Source organism: Uloborus diversus, chromosome 10 (assembly GCF_026930045.1).
Source record: "Uloborus diversus isolate 005 chromosome 10, Udiv.v.3.1, whole genome shotgun sequence".
NCBI classification, from domain to species: Eukaryota; Metazoa; Arthropoda; class Arachnida; order Araneae; family Uloboridae; genus Uloborus; species Uloborus diversus.
The window spans coordinates 119,268,704-119,296,381 of record NC_072740.1 but is presented as its reverse complement, the minus strand read 5'-3'; the positions used below and the strand labels follow the sequence as shown (position 1 = coordinate 119,296,381).

At 33.8% G+C, this 27,678-nt stretch overlaps 1 protein-coding gene across 1 annotated transcript in view; it reads left to right on the top strand.

The window, feature by feature from the left end:
- LOC129231143 (uncharacterized) overlaps positions 1-27,678 on the top strand; it is a 165,396-nt gene that overhangs the window by 119,626 nt on the left and 18,092 nt on the right. The window contains exons 8-11 of the mRNA XM_054865391.1: positions 103-2,047; positions 2,129-3,235; positions 16,814-16,950; positions 23,469-23,591. Coding sequence (XP_054721366.1) covers positions 103-2,047; positions 2,129-3,235; positions 16,814-16,950; positions 23,469-23,591 — 3,312 coding nt within the window. The remainder of the gene's footprint in view (positions 1-102; positions 2,048-2,128; positions 3,236-16,813; positions 16,951-23,468; positions 23,592-27,678) is intronic.

Genomic DNA, 27,678 nt, shown 5'->3' with positions numbered 1-27,678 from the left:
GTAACTGCATTGAAATTACAACGTGTTGAATCTAAGCCTAAAAAAGAAATTTCTTTTGATCGGTCTCATGCTATATCCCCTCTGAATTTTCTTGTTTCTCAGAGCCAAAATGATGTTTCAGAACAGCAAATGTTTACAAGCTCAGATGAATCAACTTCATTAGGAGTTATATTTTCTCTCGATAAACATTTTCAATCTTTTAAGGGACAGACTATTTCTGCTTTTCATCCTGTTTTACCATTATCCTTTGCAGAACAAAAAAATAACGACTGTCATGCAAGTAAAGATGAAAACAATGTACCAGTTTCGTATCAAATTGCTTTTAATGAAACGATATGTTCTTCCGAATCGAGTGATAATGGAAGTGATGGTGAAGAAGTAATTCTTAGTGATACATCAACATCATCCGATGAAGCTACTTACATATCACCTGCTTATGGTTTTCAATTTTATCATCATCCTGCATCATATAGACTTCATACCATTGCTGAAGAGAGCTGTGAAGAAAGTGAAAAAAGCTCCAGGGGAGCTACTCCTACTTGCAAATCTGTCTGTGATTTTGAATATTTTGATAAAGTCAGATTATCGTCTTCCAGGAGTCCGAAAAAAATGCATCGCAAATCTCCTGTTGATGGTGCAGCTGTGTCCCCAATCTCCGAGCACAAAAATGGAAAAGGATCTCCTTCCCATTCAGTGCTTGCATCTTCTCGGTTAGAAAAATATTTTAAATCTGGAATATTTGAGAGTAATCATGCTTCCTATCATGATGATGACCTAACTGATGAAAGTGGTGGTTTAAGCAGTGACGAGGAAGTTTCTCCTGTAAGTTCAAAAGAAAAAATTGGCGGTCAAGCAATGCATGAAAAATTATATGACAAGTATTTTAATTCTAAATATCAAGTTACAAATAAGAACGAAAAAGAGCTTTCAAATTTTAAGATGGGAAATTTTAGAGCTTCAAATGTACCTAGTTACCATAATGCTGAACAAATTCTTAGGCAAGCATTTGAAATACAAATGCTTGATAATCCTGTTGCTTCTGCATCACAAGTTGAAAAGTCAGCTGACATAAAACAAAGTAAAAACATTGATCATGGATCTGATGATGAAGCAGCATATATTATGAATCATCTAATGCAACATATTACAGACAACTCTGAAGAAGAAATACAGGCTAATCCTGAAATCAAAGATGTTTCACCAATGATAAAAATTCTTGAGTCTGAAATTGCTCGATTAATGTTGACAGTATCACCAGCTTCATTGTCTGCGGGAGAACCAAGTAGCAGTTGCAGCAGTACAATTGGCAGTAATAACAGTGATTATGGTAGTGACACATTAGAGTCTGCTGAAGATACTACATCTGATGAAGAAATAAATGCTGAACATGTGCCTGAAAATAGAGCTTTGTTGGAGCTTCCTCCTGAAGTTGAGTCCAGTACTTCACAAAAAGATGTTTCTGTTGCTCATAATAGTTCTGAAGAATGTCCCTCAACTTCAGATTCCATTGCTTCTGAAGAAACATTATATATCTGCAAGCAGTTGATGGCATCATTGAAAAAAATAGCTAATGTAAATGAAGACGGTGATAATCCCAGTGACTTAAATGTGGATGCTATGGACGATCACTCTGCAAAGCAGTATATAACAAATCAAATAGTCTCTCTTATGCAGACTGTTAGTGCTAGTCAACATAATTCTCCCTTATTAAGAAGACTGAATTCAAACCATTCACCTACATTGCATTTAGATAGCGATGCAAGTCAGTATCGTTCTGATTCAGATAGTCCTGCCCCAAATGATGATAAAAGAGATCATTCCAAGAGCAAAACACCTTCAGAGTCTGGCTCAGAAACTACTATATCTGCTAGCATAAGTATTCCTAGTTATGATGACTCAGATCGCACTCCTACAGAATCTGAAATTTCTCATGAGATGGATGAACTTTATGCACTTCTTGAAAGTAATGGGTCATCTCAAGATGTTATTGCATCTGCAAAACTTTATGACTTTGACTCTCAAAGTTTAGATAAAGGCTTTCCTTTGCGTAATTCTGATTCTCCTTTAAGTGAAGATGATACCAACTTTGATTTTTCTGAATCATCTGACGGTAATTCAAATACATTAGGATCAGAATCTTCTTTACTGTATGGTGCTGCTAGTAAACTAGAAAGTCTTTTACCTATTTCTATTGAAGAAAGAATAGCTCGATATAAAGATGCTTTCCTAAATAAAATGACTGACAATAGAGATAGTGAGTACAAAAGCTGTGAGACTAGAATAAATGTTATTCTTCCACAACCCCCAATGCTTGAAAATGAGATCTATCAAGAACCTCCATATGATTCATCATTACCACCTTCTGTATATCAAACTTCAAATTTTGAACTTGAAGAAGCAAATAGTTTAACTGAGCAAACAAAGCATTTTGGCAGAAATTCTTCATCATATATGGACAATATTGAAGAAAATAACTATAATGTCACATCAGTTAAAATTATTTCCCACAACACTTATCCTTTATCTTCTGCAATACATAAAATTCTAAGTAATAACATTGATTCTACTTATTTAGAAAAAAAGCTTGATTACAAAATTGTTAACATTCAAGATGCATCAGAAGATGTTTTATGTGAAACTGCAGAGAACACTGAAGTAACCAAGTCATCAGATTTACCAATAGATGAAATAAAATTACCGGAAAGCAGTGAACCCAGTATAATTTCACCACTTCCAAAAGTAATGAATCCTAAAGAAAAAGCATCTAGTGAAAATGATCTTTTAGTTGCTAATTATAGGGCAAAAAGTAAAGGAAATAATGTTTTTGGCACAAAATCTGTTGGGAATATTACAGAACTTGAAAATATTGCGAATAAAAGCACATTTCGCGATACTGGTTATTATTCATTTAAATCTTCGGAAGAAAGCTTTCTTAGTCTGGATGATTCTACAGCAAGTCAAACATCTACTACTTCACTGACACAGTATCGATCTCTTACCTCCACTGAAACTATTCCAGAGGAAGAAGAGACTTGCACCAAAGTGACACCACCAACAAAAATGTCCTTAAGTTCCAGTAATATCCCTGATGCCATAAGTGATACATCTCCAAAATCCAGCACTTTGCCACTCAGCTTACGTAACAAATTTTCTGTTACCCCTGGTGGTAATCATCGGACTAGATCCTCCTTTTTCTCAACTTCAGGTGTTCTGAGAAAGCTTACACTTCTTAGAGGTATTGTTTTTTTTTTTAAATTCATTTTTTTGAAATTAGTTTTCTTTTAAATTTTAATTCTGATTTTATTTCAAATGAAAGTTTACATGCAATACAGCTGGTTCTATTTCATTTTAAAACTTCCTTTTTTATTTTATTATTATTATTATTTTTTACATGAATTCATTTCTGGGTAATATTTATAAGATCCGAAGCAAGTATTTCTTGAACTGTTTTGGCCAGCTGGCATCTTTTTTCTCCCTGGAAAAGATGAGCTTTGTTCAGAAATAGCAGGTTTGGTGCATACTCTAGTGGAAGTTCTTCAAAAATGTAGCGATAAAACCTCATGTTATCGGATTTCTCTAGAAATTGTTCATAATTATAGTCTTCAAAAGTGTAATGTAGGCAGGCCATCTTTGTCAATGTTAGGGTAAGGGATAGAGTTTAAAGCTTTCCCACAGCAATTTTTAAAAATCAAGTTCCAAAACAACTTTTCAAACAACTATTGAAAATTGCTTGATGTTTGCGGGAGAGAGACTCCCCACTCCCTCCCAACCCTCCTTCCCCACTTTAAGGAAAAAATCTTTTTGAAATTTAAATCCCGAGTACGTAATTGTAGCTCATTTTTGATTATGTCAGAGGAAGAAATGATGTCCCTCCCCCCCCCCACGGACAAATTTTCAAAAATGCAATTATTAATGATTATGCCCCCACCCTCCGTCAAACAGAAAAAAAGTTTCAGAAAATTAATTTTCGACTACTTGGGACACAGGACTAGCCTTCAGAAGTTACGAAAACGTCTATCCTAAAGCCAAATTCTAAAAACAAAGTTTTTGACAATGTTTAATGGCCTTATGGAAGTGGGTTTGGTGACTCTCCCCATAAGTACCAAAAGTTACCAGTCTCAAATAAGCAATTTTTGGCTGTGTTTGGTGATGTCAGACAGATAGAAAGGAGGAAATGAGGGGATTGGAAAAAAAACTCCCCCATAATTTTTTTGGAATTGAAGTCTTTAAAATAGTTTTAGTCAATATTTTGTGGAATTAGGAAAGGGTGTCAAGAAAGGGAATTCCCCGCCCCCCCCCCCCCCCGAAATTATCAAAATAGAAGTCAAAAATGCTAATGTAGGTGAAAGGAGAGGATGGTGTCCTTTTCCGACTTTTTCTTAAAATTGATGTTAATTTTCTCTTATCATTGGTTGTGTTAAGACAGGGGCGCAGCCAACAGGGGGATTTGAGATATAACCCCTTCTGAAACCGGAAATTTTCCTTTTTGAGAAAATAAAGGACTTAAACAAACCATATTCGACCTCAAACAATCGTACCCCCCTTTGAAATTATCTTCATGCTACACTTCTGCATCGGGCGTGCACAGAAATTTTGGGGCCCCTCACAAATGATTTTTACGCCCCCCCCCCTTCATAATGTTCACCCCTATATTTCACCCCTCAATTAAAAAATAAATGACTATTAATCAATTTCAATTGTCAGCAAAATACACGAGAAAGCTTAAGATCCCACCTATATGATTTTTATCCTATCTGCTAAGTTTTTTTAGTGAGATTTTGCCCCTATTGTCCCTGCACCAAGGGGTAGACTAGGTCCCCCAAAAGGGAGTCAACCTGGACTCCTAAAGCCCATTGGGAGTCCAGGTTTATGCAAAAAGCCAAAGACGCACAGATTCAAGCATGCAAGAAAAAAAACGGAAGTCGAGCGTTTTTCCAGGGCAGAAAAAGAAAAAGGCAAACAAATTTGGGGGGGAGGGCAAAAAAAAAGTCAAAAGGGCGCATAAAGGGGTAGGGGCGCACCGGATCGCGGGCCGGTGGGCAAGTCCGCCCCTGTAAACCCCACTCAAATTTGCCGACCCCTGAAATTGCCGCTTGGGGCGAGAGCCCTGGCTTGCCCCCCCCCCCCCAGATCCGGCTCTGATTCTAAGCAAGATCCCTAGTTTCCGATAGGCTGACATGGCCTCTCGTCGGGCCTGCTCGCCATTTATGGGTATGTATCCACAGGGGGAAAGAGGGGAAGGTGGGACAGCTGCCCCACCGGTATTAAATGCAGTGAATTTTATAGAAAAAAGCAACAAAATACACAATAACATTTCTAGAATCGCTGAAGAATAAATTGACCCCCTGATTGCCCAAATAACGTGTTTGTTCCCCTTCAATTTTGAGCTGAATACGCCCTTGTATATGTATGGTATGAGTGTATTCAGAGCCGGCCTTTGGCCAATTAGAGCAAAAAAGGGCCCCACTCTAAAAATATCCCCTCCCTCCATTAGACAAATAGGAAAAAATAAAGAGTTCAAATCTAATATTTAACTAGTATTTAATCTGGGAGTTTAAAGCTACTTTCAAGCAGATTAATTGAAGATTGGAGGTTCCTGAAGCTTTTAGGACCTCTATTAACGTTAGCAAAATATATTTCCAAGACTACTAAGTCTCAAATAAATTTCCGGAGGAAATATTAAACCATATGTTCAGTTGAACATTTTAAAATCTATATCCAAGACCAATCAACTGTATTATATAATATCCGGTCAAGAGAAAGGAACTACCCAATGAGGCCCTATTATACAATTTTTTAATGATCAATATTGATTATTACGATGGGCAATAACATAAGGATCAAGGGTCCCAATCCAGAAACCTTCCTATCGCATGGGCATTGGGCAATGTGGTACCTGACCCAAGGCTCCCAAATTTTAGGAACTCACAAAACGATTTTCTTATTTATCTCATTTATATATTTGCATTTATTTATTATTTCATCTATGTACTTAGTTTAATTTATTTTTATTTGTTTTGATAAAATATACAGAAACTCATCAACAATGAGTTTTTCCTAATATACAATTAACACTAATGTAAGAGTAATTCTGAAAAAAAAAAACATAAATAAATAATAAACCTCAGATACAGTGTGGTTGATGCACATAAAATATCTCATCCTAACGTCTACATGTAGCCTGGAATTTGGTTTTTAAATCATCAATGTCAAAAAAATTCTATGGGTAGCCACCAAACCCTGAGATTTCTCCTAACGTGACTGAATATTACTTAAAATTCATATTAATTGCCTAAAATTGACTTCAGTTTCAAAAAAGATTCGGGGGGGGGGGGGGGATTTCCTCTATCGTTGCTAATCATGGACTAAGATTGCTTTTTTCAATACCAAAGGTACACCAACCCCCATAATGCCACCAAAGATAATCCAAATTTGCACCTTAAAAGCCTTCGTATTTGAAAGTTTTTTGCCGGAGATCCTCACCAAATTCCCTTCAATCTCCATCTTCATCAAACACGGCCTACAATTGGGACTACAATTTCAGAAAAAAATTCTGACGGGAGCCTCAAATTCCCTATCGTCAACAAAATTATCCTAAACTTACCTTAAATTTTGAAAACAATTCGGTGGGTAGTGAACTCTTTCCTTAATTTCATGAAAAATTGCCCAAATTTGCGATTTTAGGCGTCAGTTTTGAACATTCTTCCAGGGAATTTGAGCGGTTTATCTGACCTCCAATGCCCCCTCTCCCGCCCCCCAAACCTCATCTCCGTATTGCTTTTTTAAAATTTAATTTCGTAAAATTTCCAGGAGGAGGTTCCTGTTTTCTGCAATTTCACTCTACTTCTGATGCCACCAAAGACAGTCTAAGATTGTTTTTTAGAACTTGTAAATTCAGAACATGCTTTTCCGTCAAAGCGATTAATTGCGCATAAAGAATCTCAGAGCTAAGCTCATTTTACATTCAAAAACTCACTCCAATCTTTATTGTGCATTCATTCATTTATTTAAAAAATTAAATAAATAAATCAAATAATACGTGATGTATAAAAACTTTATGGAGGACCAAGGCCGTATCCAGAAATTTTTTCGGGAGGAGCCCGGATTCGGACATTGCCCTATCACTCATACACACACACACACATATATATATATATATATATATATATATACATGTAAGACACACATACACGCATAAAAATATTTAACATAGAAAGTGTTTTTTGTCTTGATTTTTGATGATTCCACTGTTGGACTGTTAGTTTTTTTTTTCTTATTATTTTTTTCTCGCCTTGTAGTGGTAAGGATAACAGTAAAGTGTCCCTTTAAGTCAGATGTAGACAGTATATAATTTCAGGGGATCTGGGGGATTTTTTGAAAAATAGATATAAAAATCTGTATTTTAAGTCCTTATATGGGGTAATTGATACTACAAAAATATAAGGAAAAATAGGCAAAGTCTTTTAAAAGTTATACATTCTTTTGCTAATCCAGATCAATCAAAAAAAAAATTGCTTGCTCGACAAATCGTTGACATTAATCAACAGAGAGGAAAATCGAGAGAGGAGAAAAAAGAAGCCCATCATTATTTGCTGGTATCTGCTTTTAGTGTAGTTTGTTTTTGATCACTTCTCCCAACATCCCCCCCCCCCCCGTTTTCATCAAATACCCTACAGTATAAAAATTTTACAAAATATTTTAAAAGAAATGGTGTAGAGATTCAGAAAATAAGAACGAAATAGTAATATTCTGGCATTTTGGACGATTCATACTTTATTGTCTTGATAAGAGACAAAGTTGAAGAACTTTTGAAAGAATTTCAAAAACTTAAATTATTTTCAAAGACTTTGGAACAGTTGAAATTATTTTAAGCACTTTATTTGCACTTTTCAGAAGTTGATTGCACAGTCTTACAAAATGATTATAACTTTGTAAGTCACACCCGTTTTAAGTTAAAAATTAATGTAACGAAATATTTCTCAAAACAAACAATTTTTTTTCAATCGCAAGTAGTGCAGAAAATGAAATAGAGTAGAGTAAGTTTTTTTTTTCTCATTCTTAAGATATTAAGTATGCAGTAGAAGTTAGATAAAACAAGCAATAACAAAAGAACTTCCAAAATACTGAATTCGGTATTAAATAAAGGGCAGGACATGGAACATATCAGTCACAAAAATTTATCTGGAAAAATATGCTACAAAAGGCGAGAAATATGATTTTTGCATTTTTTTCTCATGATGTATCAAGGAGCTGAATTTGGCACAGTTTGGTAACCAGATAGTTACCTAATCAGAAACTAGGGGCCCGGCCTTTGGGGAGTCCCCGGCTCGAAATCGGTACAGTGGAAGTTTTATAATAGTTTTAGGGGGCGTGGACAGGAGAGAGAAAGGACACCTGTTAGCCCATGCCTGAGCCTGAAGGGGGCCCAATATTTTTAAAACTGGTTGTGAAAATAGGGGTAAACAATATGGAGGGGGCCCAAAAAAGTCATTTGTGACAGGCCCCAAAATTTCTGTTCACATGCCTGGTGGAGGGCAAGTCTACCAAACTGACAAGGGGCCTGCCTCAGGGGCGGATCTAGAGGGGGGCCATGGCCCCTCCCAAAGCCTTGTGAGTGTAGGAATTTTTTAAGAAAGAAAAAGATATTATGAGAAGATAACAAAATTTAACACATGTGTTTTACTGAAAAAGAAGCATATGCCTTAATTGGGAGATAAATTATATCTCTATCCTCAGAACAAAACTTTTATTTCCAAAATTTTTCTCCATCTTTTACATCATTTCTTGATCCCAACTACAGACACTTGGACGATCTCTAAATGCTGCTGTTCTCAAAGTATACCTATTGTTCACAAGACCAAAGAGCGCCTAAATTTTCGTTTTTATTGCTTTAATTTCGAAACTAGAGGGAGAATCCCATTTTCCCAGGGCCTTTCACAAATTCCTTGATATGTAGCAAAAAATTGCATTTTAAGTCTTTTATTTGGAAAAAATGTCAACGGAAACTAGCTTATCCAGCCCTTATCACTTAACTTGCTTAAAAGCACAACTTAAATGAAATTTGTTGAGACTTCAATTACAAACGATTTTTGATAGGACTCCTTCCCTCCCTCGTTTCTAACGTGATGATAGCTTTAAAAGGAGGTTTTTGGAGGAGCTCACGAATCTTCCATCTCTTTCTTAAATATGTATAAATATAGTTAAAAACCGAATTTTTAGAGCTTCATAGGCAAAATATTTCCAGGAAGGTAGGATTCTAAGCATCTTTACACTTCATTTAATGTAAGCGAACATTACCTAAAGGTGCATTTTTAGGCTGGGCAGCTAAAGAGCTAGAAAACTTCTCAATGTATAATGACAGAATATTTTGGTTTCTAAGCTTTATTTTTAAAAATTATTTTGTGGCTTGCGCCCAAAACCTGACCTTTCTCCGTACATTATCAAAAATAGACAAAATGCGTTTTTAGTTTCCTAATCTTCAAAAATTGCTCGAAATTTAAATTTTGAAACATTTTCGAGGGAGATTCCTAAATCCACCCCCTCACCGAATGTCTCGATACCCCGAAAATTGAGTTTTTAAAACTTAATTTTAATAAAATTTCTGGGGAGTTCGGAGTTTGTTCAAAAATTTCGGATGGCCCCTCCCAAAACAATCGGCTGGATCCGCCACTGGCCTGCCTTGGCCCTGAATTGAATTAAGAAAGAGTGCAGGAATTCCTAATTAAGGGTCTAAATTTCAAGTGTGCTTTGCAGCTAATGAGAACTAGAATCGCTTTTTCTCTACTTCTTTAAATTTTCACTCATTTAATAGTTTCAAAATTAATAATGAAAAAACTTCGTTATTTTCCTTTTCTGACATTAGAAATTGAAAAAAAAACTTTCTTCTGTCTTACGGTACAAAACATTTCAGGTTTCGGGGGGGGGGAGCCGTTAGGCCCCCCGCTCTGGATAGGGCCCTGTGGAGGATGGATAATTGTGACAGTTTCAAACCTTTGCCCTCCTCGGGAAGAATCAACTACAGTCGAGTCCCGACTTACGCGAGGGATGCATTCCAAGAGCCCTCGCGCAAGTCGAAATTTCGCGTTGTGGAACAAAGTATGTTTAGAAGTTTTTTATAAGCATACCCAAATACTTCAGACATGTGTTAACACCCCTCAAATTGTTTCAAACCATTTCTTAACTATATATTACGGTATCTTTTATAAAGAACCGACTTTTTACTGTATTTTAGAAAAAGCGTTACTATTTAACATAAATAACTGATATGAAGCACAAAATCAATGATCAATGAGAGACACGAACTAAAACAGTGCGGTACTGACATTAAATACATGACTGCATTATAATAGCACTGAAGATGATGGTTTATGCGTTATTGGAACACCCCTCTTTTTCTGGCCTCTTTAAGCCACAATCAAAGAACAGCTTTTATTTTCATGATGTTTGTATTTTGCTAAGATACTGCTCTGCGAACTTCAGTTTTAAAACTAAGTTCTGAACTTTTGTGGGTTTTCTTTTTTTTCAAAATGTTAATTGTACTTATCGAAGATTCACTCGCGCCTAATTGTCGTGCTACCTTCAACGAACTTTTTAATTGTTCAATCATATCGAGTATCTTGATCTTTTCTTTAATGCTCAGAAATTGTCTCTTTTTCTTTCCATGTTCGCCAACTTAAAATGAAAATGCGCATTTGGGAGCCATTCTATTTTATCAACGTCATGTAGAATGAAGGGAAAAAAAACAAACATGTTAAGAATTGGAGCGCGGTCATTTGTATAAACTAAAGCAAAGCATTGTTTAGACTAATGCAGTGTGTGAACTTCTGCTTTCAGTGATGCTAAATGGATGAAAATCCATTCACAAAACCAAAATTTAGTGCCCATTCTAACGCTCTGCTGCTCCTTTTCAAAAAATTTCATGTTGCAGGCGAGGAATTTGTGTCCGCAATAAAAAATTCATTACTCATGAAAAACTTGCGTTATAACCATTTCGCATAAGTCGAATCACGTTGTAGCAGGATCCAACTGTACCAGGCACTTCTCGAATTTGTACAATCTTTCTGTACAGGACCCCGTTAGAATTCTCTAATCAGGCCTTACATTTGCTTAGACCAGCTCTAGGTGTATTTAGGGGTAGGGTTTTGGTACAGCCTCCTCCCTCTCGTGATGCCCAATAGAAGCAAGCCACTTAAAAAACAGGCATACAGTTGGCTCTCTGTTAAACGACTTTGAAGGGACCACAAAAAATCGTCCTTAAATAGAATGCTTTTAACAGTATAGTGGGCCATCTGGGACCGTGAAAGCCGTCGTTAAATAGAGCGTCGTTAAACAGAGAGCCAACTGTATTAAAAAGAAATTTCCAATCAAGATAATTTCCCCAGAAAGAGAAATCCTGCCTCCTGTGGAAAAGGGACCCCGTGCTCAATAGAGCCCTGAACTTGATTGGGCTTCACTCTTTAGACATGCTAACAATGGAAAGTTATTTTTAAAAGAACTATTTCTTAATACAGCATATCACTAAGAATGGGTTGACCTGGGGCCCTGGGTGGTTACCCAGCCATGGAGTCCCACCTGGTAAACTCTATTAATACAAATAGATATTTTATTTCTTGTTTTAAGCCAAATGATAAAAGCATTTGAACACAGAAATTCATATCGTAAGATCTAGACCTGCTAATCACATTTAAACTGATTTATTTCTTTATAAAACTTAAAGCAAAGATGGAGGAATATGAAACTACTATTTAAATCAAAGAGATAATTTTTTTCTGAGATTTTTCCCATCCCTGGTGCTGAAATTTTTAGGAAAGAGCTACAGTACAGAACCTTTTATCCGAGACTAGGAAAACCAGGAAACCGGCAAATTTTCGTCGAATTTTCCCACTCTTTTTAAAAAATAATTTTTGGAAAAGGCCCTTTTTAAAAAAATATCTTTAAAAAATGTGTACAATTTTTTTATATCTTATGTGTTTGAGAAATTTAGAACAGAAACGATATTCTAAGTTGGGTCATCAGCTTACAAATGGGGCAAAAATTCCAAAAAATGTTTCTGAACAAAACTTGAAAAAGAGCAATCAAAAACCTGATGTTTTTCCAGTTTCATTTCAACTGAACACTAAAGAAATGAATTGTAATGCATTCTAATGCAGTTTTTTTAGTCTATAGGCATAAATTAAAGCTTGTTAGAGCAAATGTCTGACTATACATATGTGCAGGAGCCACCAACTACTTTAGTCGCAAATTTTCCATTTAAAAGATTGAGCAGAGTCTAGAGTTCATTTATTAATTTATTTTAATGACACTTATAAGGCTTCAAGAATTCAAAAAGCAAAATTTTATTGATACTAATTCAAAACTACTGTTAGCAAAAATTGTAAGCACAAAAATGAATCTAATAAAAATATGTATGAATGTAAAAATATATATGTTCAAAAATCATGTTCACAAAGTTGAACTGTTTCTCATACATAGGCATTGCACATTTTCACTCAAATTGTGTGATTCTTACTCATTTTCTTTCTTTTCAAATCATCTATTACCAGAAACTGGTGAAAATAGTCATTTTATGTTATATTGTTTTTTAAATTTGTCTTTGGAATATTTATTTATATATTTTTTGTTTTGCTTTTAAATGATTCTTTCATTCAATATTTCCAAAATTATAAGCATTTCTGTTCTGGTTCCTTCTTATTTTGAAATGCCATACTATTTATTACTGTAATTTAAAATTTATTAACAATATGCAAACAGCATTTTTTAGTATTCTAGAAAACTAATAAATTCAGCTATCCCAAATAGCGATGGTACGGAGAATTCGGGGTAGTTGGTTCTCTATTGTAGTATTTTGTCCAAATGTTGAGTTCATTGAAAAAAAAAAAAGAAAGATTTTTGGCATTTCCACTTCAAAAAGAAAAAAAAGCTTTTGAATTTTTGCCTCTTGAATCAAGTTATGTTTTCCGCAATCATGAATTGCAATGGGACCCTACTCATTGTGTTTCTTGTTTCTACAAATGAAATGGAATGGAAATGGAGAAGAAATTTACAACTGTCTAATCATGACTGATGATTTTCTAGATTAGATGATATAAAGCACGTCCATAAAAAAAGAAACTGTAATTAGGATAAGCTAATTATCATATGGTTATTATGGCCAATTTGCACTCATAGCATTGCAAAAGATTATATTTAGAGCGTATGCCATTATGGTATTTTTATTTCTTATCATTCTTAAATTATAGGAATTGGTAATCTGGATTTTTTTCTTTTCTTTTTTGATGAGTTTGGCCATTTAAGTTCATCTTTATAAGTGTTTTTCCTGAAAAAACATGTTTTACGCAAGCCCCCCCCCCCCCCCCCGCCTTTCCCGTTTTTTAATGTTAAATCTGCTTGAGTTGAGCGTTTTAAAAAAGTGAATGAACAAAATGCAAACAATTTGTAACCATATCGATGAAAATTTGTCCTCTTAACAAATCTCGAAAACAATGAGCTACACTTATGGTCATCGTCATGATAATCTGAAAAATTAAACCAGTGTCAACTGTAATAAGCAATTTCTGATTGCTCAAAAAAAAAGATGTCATTCAAATGAAGATATTTTGGGACTAACAAATATAGGTAGATGGTGAAATCATGAATGTTCTTAAATTAGAGGTTTGTGAAATCGAGCATCACACACACACACACAACTGTATTACTTTTTATTATATACAACTGTTCTAAAACTTCATCTATAGCCATTTAAAGCTATGAACATATTCATTATTATGCACATTTTTCCAAAAATTAGGTGTTTTTCGATTCTGTTAGAAATTTTTGACATAGTCTACTTTTTCCTATAATTTAATATTGTTAACTTATGAGTGTGTGAGATAAATAAATACCTTTGTGCTGAACAGTAAAGAAAGACAAAACAACGTAAGCAGAAGCACAAATTTGTAAATTACAGCAGACACGTGTTTCGGCGTTACAGGGAACGCCTTTTTCAATGCAAAAAATAATGAGCTTATGGATGAAAAGACATCCAACAAAAGCTCTGAAAAAGGCGTTCCCTGTAACGCCGAAACACGTGTCTGCTGTAATTTACAAATTTGTGCTTCTGCTTACGTTGTTTTGTCTTTCTTTATGAGTGTGTGTTAACATGTGATTACCACAAAAAATAAATAATAATTTTTTAAAAAATTAATGAAAATAAGTACAACGTAAAAAATTTCTAAAACCTTCTAGCTAAATAATTTTAATGTAGCTGAATGCTTTTTGACACTCTTACATAGTAAAGAACACTATTCAGGGTATTATTAAAAGATAAACATCAAAAAATGGAGTTAAAGTTTGCATTAGAAAATTATTTTGTTACGTTTCATGTAAACTATCTTGTACCCTTTTTTTTTTGTTTATAAGTATTTGCTTACAATATTTGCTGTGAAAATTCAATTTTTTAACATAAGCTACAATTCCTCCATTATGTTCAATAATTAAAAAGTTTTGATTTGAAAAAATATGTAAATAATCTAAAAATTTTGCCACTTAAAATTCTGAAGAAAAAAAAGGAGGGGGTATATTAGCAAAATTTTTCAATGAATTAAGCAAAATTTACAAGTACCGAACTCAGATCTTGAAGTCTAAAATGAACTTGGTTTAGAAAGTATTAACATTGCTTAAAATTTTGGTTGGCTTATTAAACCCAAAATATAAATTCTTTGATAAAACAACAGGGTGTAAACCCAGCACCTTCCTTTCTCCTCTCTTTGTCTCTTGTTTGGTTTGAAATAATTCTTGTAGTACACATTCTTCACATTTTAAAAATTTGATTGCTTTGCTTCAAATTTTTCCTTCTCCTTAAGCATGTCTTTGCTATCTCCTTTTTATCATGTGGAGCAGCTGGCTTCCATTTCCTGTCCATATCAGTTTAACACGCATTTCTTGCCAGGATTGAGAAAGAATGTTTTATGGGCTCTGTTTTCTAGCGCACTCAATTGTTTCCTATGCTTTGTTGTCAACTGGACTTGTCAAATGACTGGATGTTCTTTATTTTCCTTTTTAATTTCATTCTTGCCTTGTAGTTGTTTTTGCAAAAAGTCTAAAAAAGCTGCTGCTCCTAATGTGGTTAAAAATAGTGATGAAGAAATTAATACTAATTTTAATGAAGAAAATTCATGTAAAAAATCTGTGTGTGAAGGCATCAATGGTGCAGCAGAAACAATTCTAGCATTAGAAGTTAAAAATAAAACTAGTGAGGATGGTGGGAATGATTTAAATGAGTGTGATTTTATTTCTGGAACATCGTTAACATGTGTTTCCAACTTACATAACGATGATTTTGATGATGAATGCAAGAAAAAAGAAAATTTTTCAAAATGTGGCAAATTGAATTGTATGTCTTGTCTTGCACATGTAAAACTTATTATTCTCATTCAGAACTATTACAGTAGACTCCCGATTATCCGCGAGCGGTTTATCCGCGGGGCGGATTATCCGCGAATCAATCAACAATCACGAACATGTATTTTCGCAGTAAAAAGCGAATACCAGTGGCTGTTTTTTTTTTTTTTGAAAAATTGTAAATTTACACTCGGTTGTTTTTGCTTGATTGATTGATTTAATTTAATTTTAAATTATTATTATTATTTTTGTGCGTTCTTCATCGTACATACACTTGTTTGTTATTGATGTTAAGTTCGGTTGTGCAAAAATACAAAACATTTGTACCGTACTCTATATATATATATTTTCACTGTTTGCAGAAAGTGTTATGCATCAATACAGTTAAGATTTTGAGATAGGACAATTTTTACCTGATTTGTCCCCCATTTTAGTCTTTTTGCGGTTATCCGCGATTTTTGTTATCCGCGGCACTTGTGCCACCCAATTCCGCGGATAATCGGGAGTTTACTGTATTTTAAATTATTCATTCTTTTATGAAATAAAATTCTGTATCCGTGAATGTTATTTTGAATTTAATAAGATTCAGCTCCAATATATTCTAGAACTGTGGTCTTCAACCTCCTAGTCTGAGAGCTGCTTGCGCCTGCTGTGTAGATTTGAATGGGGGGGGGGGGGGCCCTAATGATTTGCTTTCAAGTCTTTTTTTCCATATTTGCTGTCATTTCAATAACCACCAGTGTATCAAATGGAACTAATTGCATCTTAACATAAGACAGATTTATAGGAGAAATTTAAATGCTCTGCTCTGTTCACAGCATCCTCTTTTGGCAACATCTTTGCATCTGTGAAGAGCTATTTTCCAAAATGAAGAATGTGAAGTGGAAACTAAGGAATCATGTTTCTGACACTTATCTGGATCTCTTTGAATTCTTTCATTATACAGAAAGGCAATGTTGACAGATTAGTGGAAGAGAAAGAATATCCGATATCTCATTAAAGCATAAAAAAATCTCCTTTTTGATAGTTTTGATTTAGTTTTATGCTTACATGTCAATGTTTGTTAATCTTGTTTTGCTATTCCAATTTCACTATATGTTGAATTTAAATTTTCACTGTAATTTTCAAACTAAATGAAAGTTTATATTGAATCTAATATATTTTAATCAATGCAGCCGGCAAGCCCTTCCATAATAAAAAATTTGTCTGTTTATTAAAATAAGGTTGAAGATCACTGCTCTAGAACTTTTGAAACTTTTTCCGGGGCAAGATAGTTTTAGAAACATGAAAACTAATTTTTGAAATAACTTAATTTCCTTTCTTATTTACCTTAATTTTCATCACTTTCAAATTTTGAATGCACTCCAAAATTTGCTCTTTGAAATTTAAATCTTTAGATAGTTGTTTATATTTTAATTAAAATTTCACATTTTAGATGAAAGTGGCAACTCTTTACGCTCTTCTCCACATGGTAGATTACGCATGCGAAATCGTTCGTTGTCTGGAGGAAGTGAAGATGATAGACATAGAAAAGCATCTCTTCCCCAAATAGCTGTCTCTGAATGTACAGAGGTATATTTTCCTGTTTTTCTCCTTTTCTTTTTTGCCCCCTTCACTAAATAATTGCATATATGTTTTTCAGAAATTTAGTGATATATATAATTTTTTTTTTTTTTTTTGAAAAGTGTAAATTTTTAAAATGAAAATATTTCTGCTGTGTTTCAAGGCTTTTAATTTGTAAATGTTCATTGATGTCTTTAATATTTGGGTGAAAAAGTAACTTAGTTTTCTTAAAAATCGATATGTTTTTTCAAACTTACTCAGAAATCTTTTGTTTTGGGAGAAATATCTTTTTTTTTTTTTTGCTGAACTACACTGAAATTTAAGTAAATATGCAACTGATTTACTGAAAGAAATAATCCTCTTCAACTCAACTAAAATGGGGAAAATATATTTTATGTTTCATTTTGTCAACAGTTTCATTTTTTGTTTGCCCTCACAAAAATGTATTTGTAAGAGCTGTTTAATGCTTCAAAGTTAGATGATTAAAATGCGAATTGCATTATAATTTTGTAATAATTAGTGGAGCAGTGGCATAGGCAAGGGGGGATAGGGGTACATACCCCCCCCTATTGTGCAATAAAATAATATGTATGGACACTCATGAACAGGCCTAAAATTGTGCTTTTCAGCCTTTATTTTTGAAGAATTTATATGCCCCCCCCCTCTTCTCACTAGACCATTGTTGTGAGGAATTATTATTTTTTTTTTTTGGTAAGAAGAAATAATTTATTCAGGATAATTAACACTTGATGTTTTCTTATTTAATGAATGAATTGTCAAAAATCATATCAATAATGCGTTACATATTCCAAGCTATGAAATCAACATTTCTATCCTTGTGACCTATATGCACTCATTAGATGTAACACTTCTTAAATGAATATTTTTTTGAAACTTGTAAAATATATCCAATGGCGCAGCCAAAAAATTTTTCTGGGTGGGGTTTTCAAAATCGAAAATTGTTGCTTTCTTTCCCATTCATTTACAATGCGTAATTATTCAATATCAAAGAATTTTTACAGATTAGTAATTATTCATTCTAAGTAACTTCTTAAAACAATTAATAATTCGTATTGATGTCACTATGAAACAAAGAAAGTGGTAAAAACCACAGAATATTTATTATTAGTTTTACTTGAATTTTATATTCATTTTTTGTGTGTTTTTCGCGAAATCATTTAAAAGCTCCTCCTCAAATACATTCATGTATTTTTGAATGTCAAATGCTAGCTAATAACGGTTTCGATCTTTCGATAAGAATAGGTTAAGAGTCTCAGAAAATCGGGTGCGGTAGGCTTTCTCTCTCTAGATGTCCCTAAAAAGCATTTATGCAGAGATGGAAGTGCTGAGGGACCATGATACCCTGTAGAGCTTTATTCATAGCACCATTTTAGCTATCTTATACCAGTCGGGACGTGGGGTGCTCATCATGAAATACAACTTTTATGTTTAAGAATTGAAAAGTAATTTCTGACTGCTTTCAGATTATTAAAAGCAGTAAGATATTTTGTTGAAACCTCTTCCGCTTGGAAAAGCTCAAATACTCTGATTTTTCCCTTGATTTTAAAGGAGGAAATGAATGTGCTTGTGTTCTGGGAGGGGTTTTAACCCCAAAACCCCTCCCGTGGCTGCGCCACTGAATATATCAAATATAGAGTACATAGTACGGTTAATTTAGACAATGGAAATGACAAAAATTCTGACAGAGCCAAATGGTTTGTATGATTTTTTTTTCTAAGACCAACCATTTCCCATTATTGCGTACTCTTAAAAGACAGACAGTCACTTACAGAATCCCCTCTACTTGCATGGCCTTGAATAACATCTCGCTATTCTAGTTGGTGTGGCATCATTCACGTACCCAAGGGTGCCCACCCCCCTAGGGCAAGGGCGCACCCCCTCAATATCGCAGAGACCCCCCAAAAATGAGAAAAATACCCCTCAAAACAGCCCCTAAAAATTTCTATGGCGCATTCTGCGCCATAACCCCTTTTAGAGGTGAGCACCCCTGACGTAACTGGTTCTTTTATAGTAAAACGTACAGTTCGAGTGAATAAACGTATTTATTACAATCATCTACTGTTGTTTGTGCTGATCAATATTTAAGAAGAATGTCACAATTTTGCTTTATTTGCAATAAACTTTCGATTGAAGGGGAAACTGTTGTGGTCAATCGTGGAATGCCAACTTTAATCGATGCAAGTGTTGCAAGAAGTGATGAGTTTGCTGATTATTTAAGAAGTCAAAAGGCTGTTACAATTCACGTGGACTACAGAAAATCATACACCCTGAAAAGTTCAATCTCTGCAGCAATGTGAGGATGAAACAGGCCAGTACTTCAAAAATAAGTCCACCTCATACTGGAGCACGATTCTGAATCCATCTTTTGTTTTAACAAACACTGCTTCTTTTATGGCGATGAAGCGACTTCTAAAATAATCAGCAACTCATCACTTCTCCTGACACTTGCATCGATTAAAATTGGCATTCCACAACTGCCCAGCCAACAGTTTCACTTTCAGGCAAAAGTTTATTGCAAATAAAGCAAAATTGTGATTTTTTTTTACTATTGATCAGCACAAACAACAGTAGATGCTTGCTAAAAATACATTTATTATTTATTTATGCAACAATATCGAAGGGGTGGGGGATGGGGTACGTACAGTGCTGCCAATGGCGGCAATGGCTATTAGGCCGACTATTCTAGTCAAATATGGGCATGAACGACTTTTTTGCAATCAACTGTAAAAAAATGGTGACTATGTTAGTGAATGTAACTTTCTTTTTCCTCCTTGGAGAAAAAAATATGTTGAAAAAAAAACGAAAACTCGCTTATAAGTTTACCACTTGGGGGGGGGGAAGTTTTACAACGTTTAATTTTTGAAAAAATCGTTTTAAAATGAGGAAAAATGAAATGTAATAAACATTGAACGACCAGAAATATCATGTTCATATTTTTGTTTAAAAAGTTTCGTTTTTACGATCGCGATTTTTTAAAGGTATTGTTTTTCCGAGTGCAGTTTTTGTAAAGGGTTAGATTTTGCAAATGCGATTTCTGTAAAAAGTTTGTTTCCACTACTACTTCTTTTTTAATTGTTTTTTAGTTTTTAATGTCTTGTATCCATATTATGGATTTTTTTTTTTTTTTTTTTTTGAAAACGTTGGCTAATTTTCTTTCGATCGAAAATATCACGATTGCGGTGCTTCTAGCACTTTTTATACAGTCAGTCTTTTACTCTTGCATTTAATCAACAGTCAGACAATGGGAAATTATACCAGAATGTGTCAATACTGATTTCTCTAGCGTTTATTCAAAACAGTTAGGCTAAAGTTTGGAATATGTTTTTTAAAGTTTTCTTTTTCAAGGGTTGTTTAGGAAAAATTTGCTCCTCATATAGGTCTATCCCACTGCTGTGAGTGGTGTCTATTTATTGAAGTTTCATTGCATTAATTTGATATAAATGATATTTTTTAATAGGTGGGAGACTATTTTAGAAACTATTTTCTGCATATGGTAACGATTTTTCATCGGCTGCTAAAGCAACTATTTTTAGTAGAGGAACTCAGTGGCAGCCTTGGGGGGTATTCCCAGGACAAACAGGGGATCTGGGGAAGGGGGGCATTCTTTCGGAAACCTTTGAAAATTTACAGTAAAAATGCTGGTTTTTAGTTGATTTCAGAGCGATTTTATAGCACTGTTTACTAGAATGATGTGCAAGGACTTGACTTTAAACAGTTTATATCGTTTATGAGGAAGTGTATTTTTACAATAGTCACATTTTTTGACTTATTAGCTATGGTTTCAAATAAAAAGAAATTATAATGATTTTCCAATAAATATCCAATTACAGAATATACATACAGTAATTCTATAATACAGCACTGAATAATTAATCATTTAAGAAATATGTTAATTTGATGCATGTAATTATTTATTGTCTTTCTTTTTTAAAAAAATAAAAATTCTTCTTAATACGTAGCACAATTTCTCTTGCACTGGCGATGTGTGTAGTGACCGGGTCACATAATAAACTGCATATTATTGTATTTTTGGGTTTGCTTTCAAGTAAATTTACCTGCATTGTAGCTGTAGATAAATATTAGTTGTTTTATAAAATTCCTAAGGAAATTCTCCTGATAAAATATATTTCATTTATTTATTTATTTATTTATTTTTTTGAAAATCCGACCAAAAATGTTGGGGGTGCGGCGCACCCCCTGGCACCCCCATAAATCCGCCTATGCTCAAAAAGAAGCAGGTATGTGATGTGTGTCCACCTAGGAAGGGGGGGGTCATGGCACAGACTGCACCATTGAAATTTTTTATGGGGGTTGTTTTGAGGGGTATTTTTTGGGGGGTCTGATATTGAGGGGGTGCGCCTTTGCCCTTAGGGGGTGGGTGGGCACCCCTGGGTACATGAACAACGCCACACCGATGACTAGAATAGCGAGATGTTATTCAAGGCCATGTGAGTAGAGGGGATTCTGTAAGTGACTGTCTGTCTTTTGAGAGTGCGCAATAATGGGAAATGGTTGGTCTTAGAAAAAAAAATCAGTCAGACCATTTTTATAGAGAATTTTGAGATCTACAACTTTGGTGTGACATACTTTTCGATAATATTTACTGTTTTCATGAAAAATCAAAAAACATATAATTTTGACCTTTGACCCCGAATAACGTTTTCGGCACACATGGGATCAATGGGAACTTTTGGCACTTTATTTGTAATGGCAAACTCAAGGTCTCTACAAAATTTGGCTCTGTCAGAATTTTTGTTATTTATTCACTATTTTTATGTCTATATTGACCAGACTAATAGCACTTTCAAAATCATATTAAAAAATGAATTACAAATTTCAAGCTGTGAAATCAACATTTCTATCCTTGTGACCTATATGCACTCTCATTAGAAGTAATACTTCTTAAGTATAGCGTATAGCACTTTCAAATTAAGCGAATTTGTATGTTTTTGTTTAGCATCTGAGGCATGGAATTGCAAGATTTTTCTTATAATCATGTCCAAGAATCAGAAAAAAAAGCAATCTAAACAAATATTACTTGCAGAGTTCAGGAAACTGCCCTCAGAGAGACTCCTCATTTTGGAAAAATGATGAATGAGCAGATCAGTTACTTCATAAACATTTAGAACTTTTTCTGACAATTTAGTAATCAAAGAACATCTAATGCTTACTTAAAAAAATGTGCAATTTTGAATCAATTAATTGCAAAATTATTTAATTAATTTTTGTAAAAATGTCAATAAGGAAGAAACTCCAAATATTAAATACTACAGAATGTTTCACAGTAACAGCTGACGAAACAGTTGTGTTTTTTCAAAAAGAAGATACAGATACAGCAAGAACTTGTTCAAATTTTCAATAACAATAATTTCATTTTTCAATAAAAATTGAAAATATAATTTTTTAAGGAAAAAAGTTGTTTTTTTTTAAAAATAGTTTTGCGAAATTTTGGAGGGGATTTGAACTTTAAAAGCCTCCCCCTTGCATACAGCCTTGTTTTGATATTACCAATCCAGATGAACAGTACTTACATATGAACCTAGTGTCACAGTCAGGGGCATGCACATAAATTTTGGGGCCTGTCACAAATGACTTTTCTGGACCCCTCTCCACATTGTTTACCCCAAAATTAAACCCCTAGTTTTAAAAATTTTGGGGGCCCCGGGCCAACAGGTGTTCCTTCTCCCCCCTCCCCCTGTGCATGCCCCTGGTCACAGTCTACTTGTAATTGTGAAATTATAACTGCAGAGTACATCCAAGCAACATAAGACATCTTGGTGTATTTTTTCTTTCATTTTATTCTGGAGAAATAGCACTTTCTGGCGCAATGTTTCTCAAATTTTGCACTCATATAGTCCTTTTGGCAACGTCTAAAATTCCAGGAGTGTTAGCATGTGTTAGCTAATAGATAATTAGTTCTATTACACAATAATAAATGCAAAAATAATCTTATTTTATGAAACAGTTTGAATGCAGTATTGTGATGACAAAACTCAGAAAAATATTGGAGTTTTATTCTATCTTGCAAGGCTGAATCATTTAATAGAACTTTAAATTTATCTAAATAAGTACCAAAATGTCTTGGAAGTTGATATAAATAGCATATAGAATTAAAAATGAGACAACATGTTGTTAACCTTCAATGGGGCCATCAAATACATACGTTTTGCAATTTTAATACATCACGACACTTGTTATTACATTTATTTTCTGCTCAAAGTTAAATGTTTAATGCCATATTTCAACTTGTGTGTGTGTCTTCTCCAGTCATTTACACAGATAATGTTCTCAGTTGATATTAATTTTAATGTACCGAAGACAAACACAAGGATAAAATTTGGCAATTTTAAGGATCATGTCTTATTCTTACCCATTGTGGCTATTTTTATTCATTACTTATTACTTATGATGTATGTTTTCACTCTTTCTTAAATAAAAATATTGTTTTTAAAATATACAGCATATCAGTAACATTTTGAATGATTAATTCGTATGATTTTTTTTAGAATCAAGTTGGGAGATTGAGTGCTGCAAGCTCAGAAAAAGAGAGTTCTGGGGTTCAAGAGGATGACCTTGATCAAGCATTTGCTTATCATTGCAGGAGTCAGATGTCACTTTCCTCTTTTGGGGTAAGAATGCATATTTAAATATCATATTGAAATTACATAACTGCACAAAATAACATGATAAATCAGCATTTTACCTGCACGTTTTTTTTTCTGAGCTCTTTAACACATAAAAATGCTTTTTATGTTTAAAATGATTTCAATTTGTAAAAAATAATACAGTTGGCTCTCTATTTAACGACTTTCAATTGACCACAAAAAATCTTCCTTAAGTAGAATGCGTCCTTAAATAGAATGCTTCTAAAACTACAGTGGAGCATCCGGGACCGTGAAAAATCTTCTTTAAATAGAGGGTTGTTAATCAGACAGCCTACTGTATGCCGTTCCTCTGAAGAGAAACTAACACTTTTACACTTTCGGGTGTAGAGACAACATCAGCGAAACTGACATGCATTCATTTCTTAATTAGTTATTAAAGGAAATTTGTGGGACATATGGACTCATTCAGGAAGAAATTACTAAGAATTTACTCTAAAATCAGGATTGGGCCACACTGACCCCTTCTGTCTTTCTAGGTATAGAGACATTTTCAGTCTTTCTAGTGTAAAACATTTAACTGATGAACACCGCGTGACAGCATATCAAGTATCAAGTAGACTCATTTTTTTTTTCTTTTTTTGGTCCTTTTCAAGTAAAATCAAGGAACATGTTATGTTTTTTTCAGGCAAAAAAGGAATTTTTTTGTTGCAAGCTTTTCTCTCCTTGTGCTGTTTGTCATTAATGTACCCAGAAGTAAATTTTATTATTTGCATACTCAGATTAATATGCTAAAAGATTGCATATATATTTTTTACTTTCACTAGTTTAGTATGATTTTATATGTTTATGTTTTGAAATGGCTATTAAGAGACTTTTAAACCCACATCAATTCTGGAGTTTTTTGATCCAGGTCCAACCTTCCCATTTAGTTTTAACATTTGATGGTGTGGCAGTTTTTAGACTGTTACAACACTTCATTAATTAATTAGTTAACACTTAAATAAATGTTTTGATTCAAATGAAAGACATTGTTTGTTCTTAACTTGCAATCAAAAGTCTCTAGATATAATTTAGATTTTCATTTGAAGCACTTGTTTATACATTATTCTGATCAAACTAAACAGAACTGAAAATTGTTTTTTTCATTTTGTTGGCAAATTTAACCCATCTTTACTTTTCTCAATTATTAGCTTGTCTTAATTTTATTGTAATTGAAGTACCTTATATTTAATAGTATGAAATTCAACAATTATAAGGACCTAGAAAAGTCAAAACTGGTAGAAAAACATATCAAATCAAGGATTTTGACAGGTACCCCTGTCGAAGCTTAAATCGAAAAGATGCACAAAAAATAAAGAAAGATTCTCAAAATAAAAAAAAAGCAAAGGCTATATTTATCTTCAGATATTTGATCTGACCCCCCCCCCCCTCCGGAAAAAAAAGTCTCAATTTAGTGAGGATTTCAAAAATTTTCAAACATCTATTGTGTTAATGAAATTGGAGATTTTTAGTTAAACTTTCGCCCACATAAAGTTTCCTACATTGTATTGGTTGCTCCATGATGAATATGAATTTTCTATGAATATTGTAAGAAGATCTGATGCATGTAACTTCTGTTTTATTTGTCCTGAAAAAGAATATGTTGCAACAGTATCCAAAACAGACATCATAAAGCTCCCTCATTTAATGATCAGTAGAGGCACAGAAAGAGTTGCTTTGAAAATTTAATTTGACTGTGACATTTCTAACAAACATAATTTCGACTGATTCGAATTAAATTCATTTAACAATTTGCGATGTTTTCTTAGCTTTAATTATTTCAGGTAATTACATTTCATTCGACAATTAGTTATTTCAGCATAATAACTTTCAATCTCTGTGGGTCAAGCCCCACTTATGATGGGTCAAAGCTCCCTCGAGTGGAGAGATTTGACCCAGTTTGGACACTCTTAAAAAGTCACCAATAAAAAGATTAATGTGTAATTTAAATAAAAAATAAAAATGTTAAAAGTTGCCAGGCATAAAATGATTAATTTGGAAACTTTCTATTGATCAGAAAAATAGATTTTTTTTTAAAAAATGAGATCTCACTTTCCTAGTTTTCCCTACACTTTAGAAATTGATCATAAAGTTACTCTAGTTGGGGCAAACCTAACCTGGCAGCCTTGTAAGGACTACGCTGATCTTAATCACAGCACTACGAGCTGCCACGAAGGTTTGCCCTCAACTACAGAGCCAAACTGGTCTATAAGTTAAAAAATTAAAGCAACTGTCAACCTTGTAGTAAATTACAGCCCCTAAGCCAGGGCTAAGGCAGAACTACATGCACTCTACCAAACCACCCGGTTATCACATCCTGAGACTGCAGTTTTGCTCTTATTAGAACTCCTCAGTCAGGAATAGTGAATAACTGAACTAGAGGCAGGTGTAATCTCATTGAAGCTCAGAGTGCCAACAAACTGGTAGATAAAGTGAACTTGCCTTTAATTCACGTGTCAAACTGCGCCATGCTGTGGACAATCGCTGGTGAGATAAATTCACTGATGATCACATATGTACATAAAGTGAATTTGCCTTCAATTCATGAATCAAACTACACCATGCTATGGACACTCGCTGGTGAGATGAATTCCACTTTATCTACCAATTTGCTGGCACTCTCAGCTTCAATGAGATGACATCTGCCTCCAGCTAGGTTATTCGCTTTTCCTGACTGAGGAGTTCTAATAAGAACAAAACTGCAGTCTCAGGATTGACAACTAGGCTGTCTGGAATATTGCATGTAACTGTCAATTAATCTTTTTTTTTTAATTTTTTGTTTTTATTATTTTTATTGTTATTATTTACTAATATTTTCTAATTTGGAGGGAGGAGGGCAGCTGCTCTCCCTTACCTCCTGTATGCGTGAAACAAGCAGTTTGATATTTGCTTATCAGGGGTCTGTCCAGGTTTTTTCACAGGGTCCGTTTTTTTGTGAAAAATCAATTAATTTTGTAAAAAATCAAATTTTGCCAAAAAAGATATTTTTTTCGTAAAAACGAAATTTTTGAACTTTGAGTTGGCGCAAACTGCATCATTGACACTTAAAGTTGAGTGTTTTACCTCTTTTCTGTTAAGAATATCATTCTTAAGTGTTTTTCGAGTATTGGGGTATGGGAGGGCGGCATCGCTCTCTGGGAGATGGACACCCCTCAAGTATCAATATTTATTTACAATTCTACACATTCTTAAAATAATTGTAACAAAGAAATTCCGGCAGGGGTTCAGCATTTAGCTTTTTGAACCAAGACATTGTTAAAGAGTACAGAATTTTGTTTGAAACTTATAAACTCCGTGACTTTTACAAAAATAAAAAACTATTTTATTTGTTTACCTCTTAACAAAGCATACTAAACATCGAAAATTCGAAAAATCAGATTTCCATAGCGGATGCGTAGAGATTGCAATCCTCAAAGTGAAGGCATCAAAAGTAAAAAACGGCTTGGAAAACAAATATTTTTGATAAAATTATTTTAGAATTGCATTTTAGAGTACTATGATAAACATATCATTAATGTCTGGACGCAGTTAAATAAAAAAAATAAAATAAATAATTAACCATCGATTCAGCATTTAAATTTTTGACTCATAAAATAAAATGGAATTCGTCTTTAAAAACTTAAAATAAGCATTGTTACAAAAATAAAGAGACTTCTCATTTATTTGCATCCTAATAAAGCGAAGTTAGCATTAAAAAAGAATAAAATATGATTCTCATATTGAATGTAAAAAGATTGCGCTTTTCAAAATGTAGGCATTTAAAGAAAAAAACGATAAATAAAAGAATTTATTTTAAATTAATTATCCTTTTTAGCATTGAAAAATCAAACCCATATAACTTTCTCCCAAAATAACAATTAAACATCACCTCGCCAGACCCTAAGTGGCGATAAACAGTTAAACATCGCACGCTATGTGGCGATAAGTTTAAAGTTGGTAACTCTATCTGAAGCGATCACATTTCCCCCCCATCCCTACTATCCTTTGCAGTTCTAAGTTCATTTCGCTGTATATTATTGTTTATTAAATCATGAGCTTAGGACTGACTGAAGGTTCAGAGAAGTTTACAACA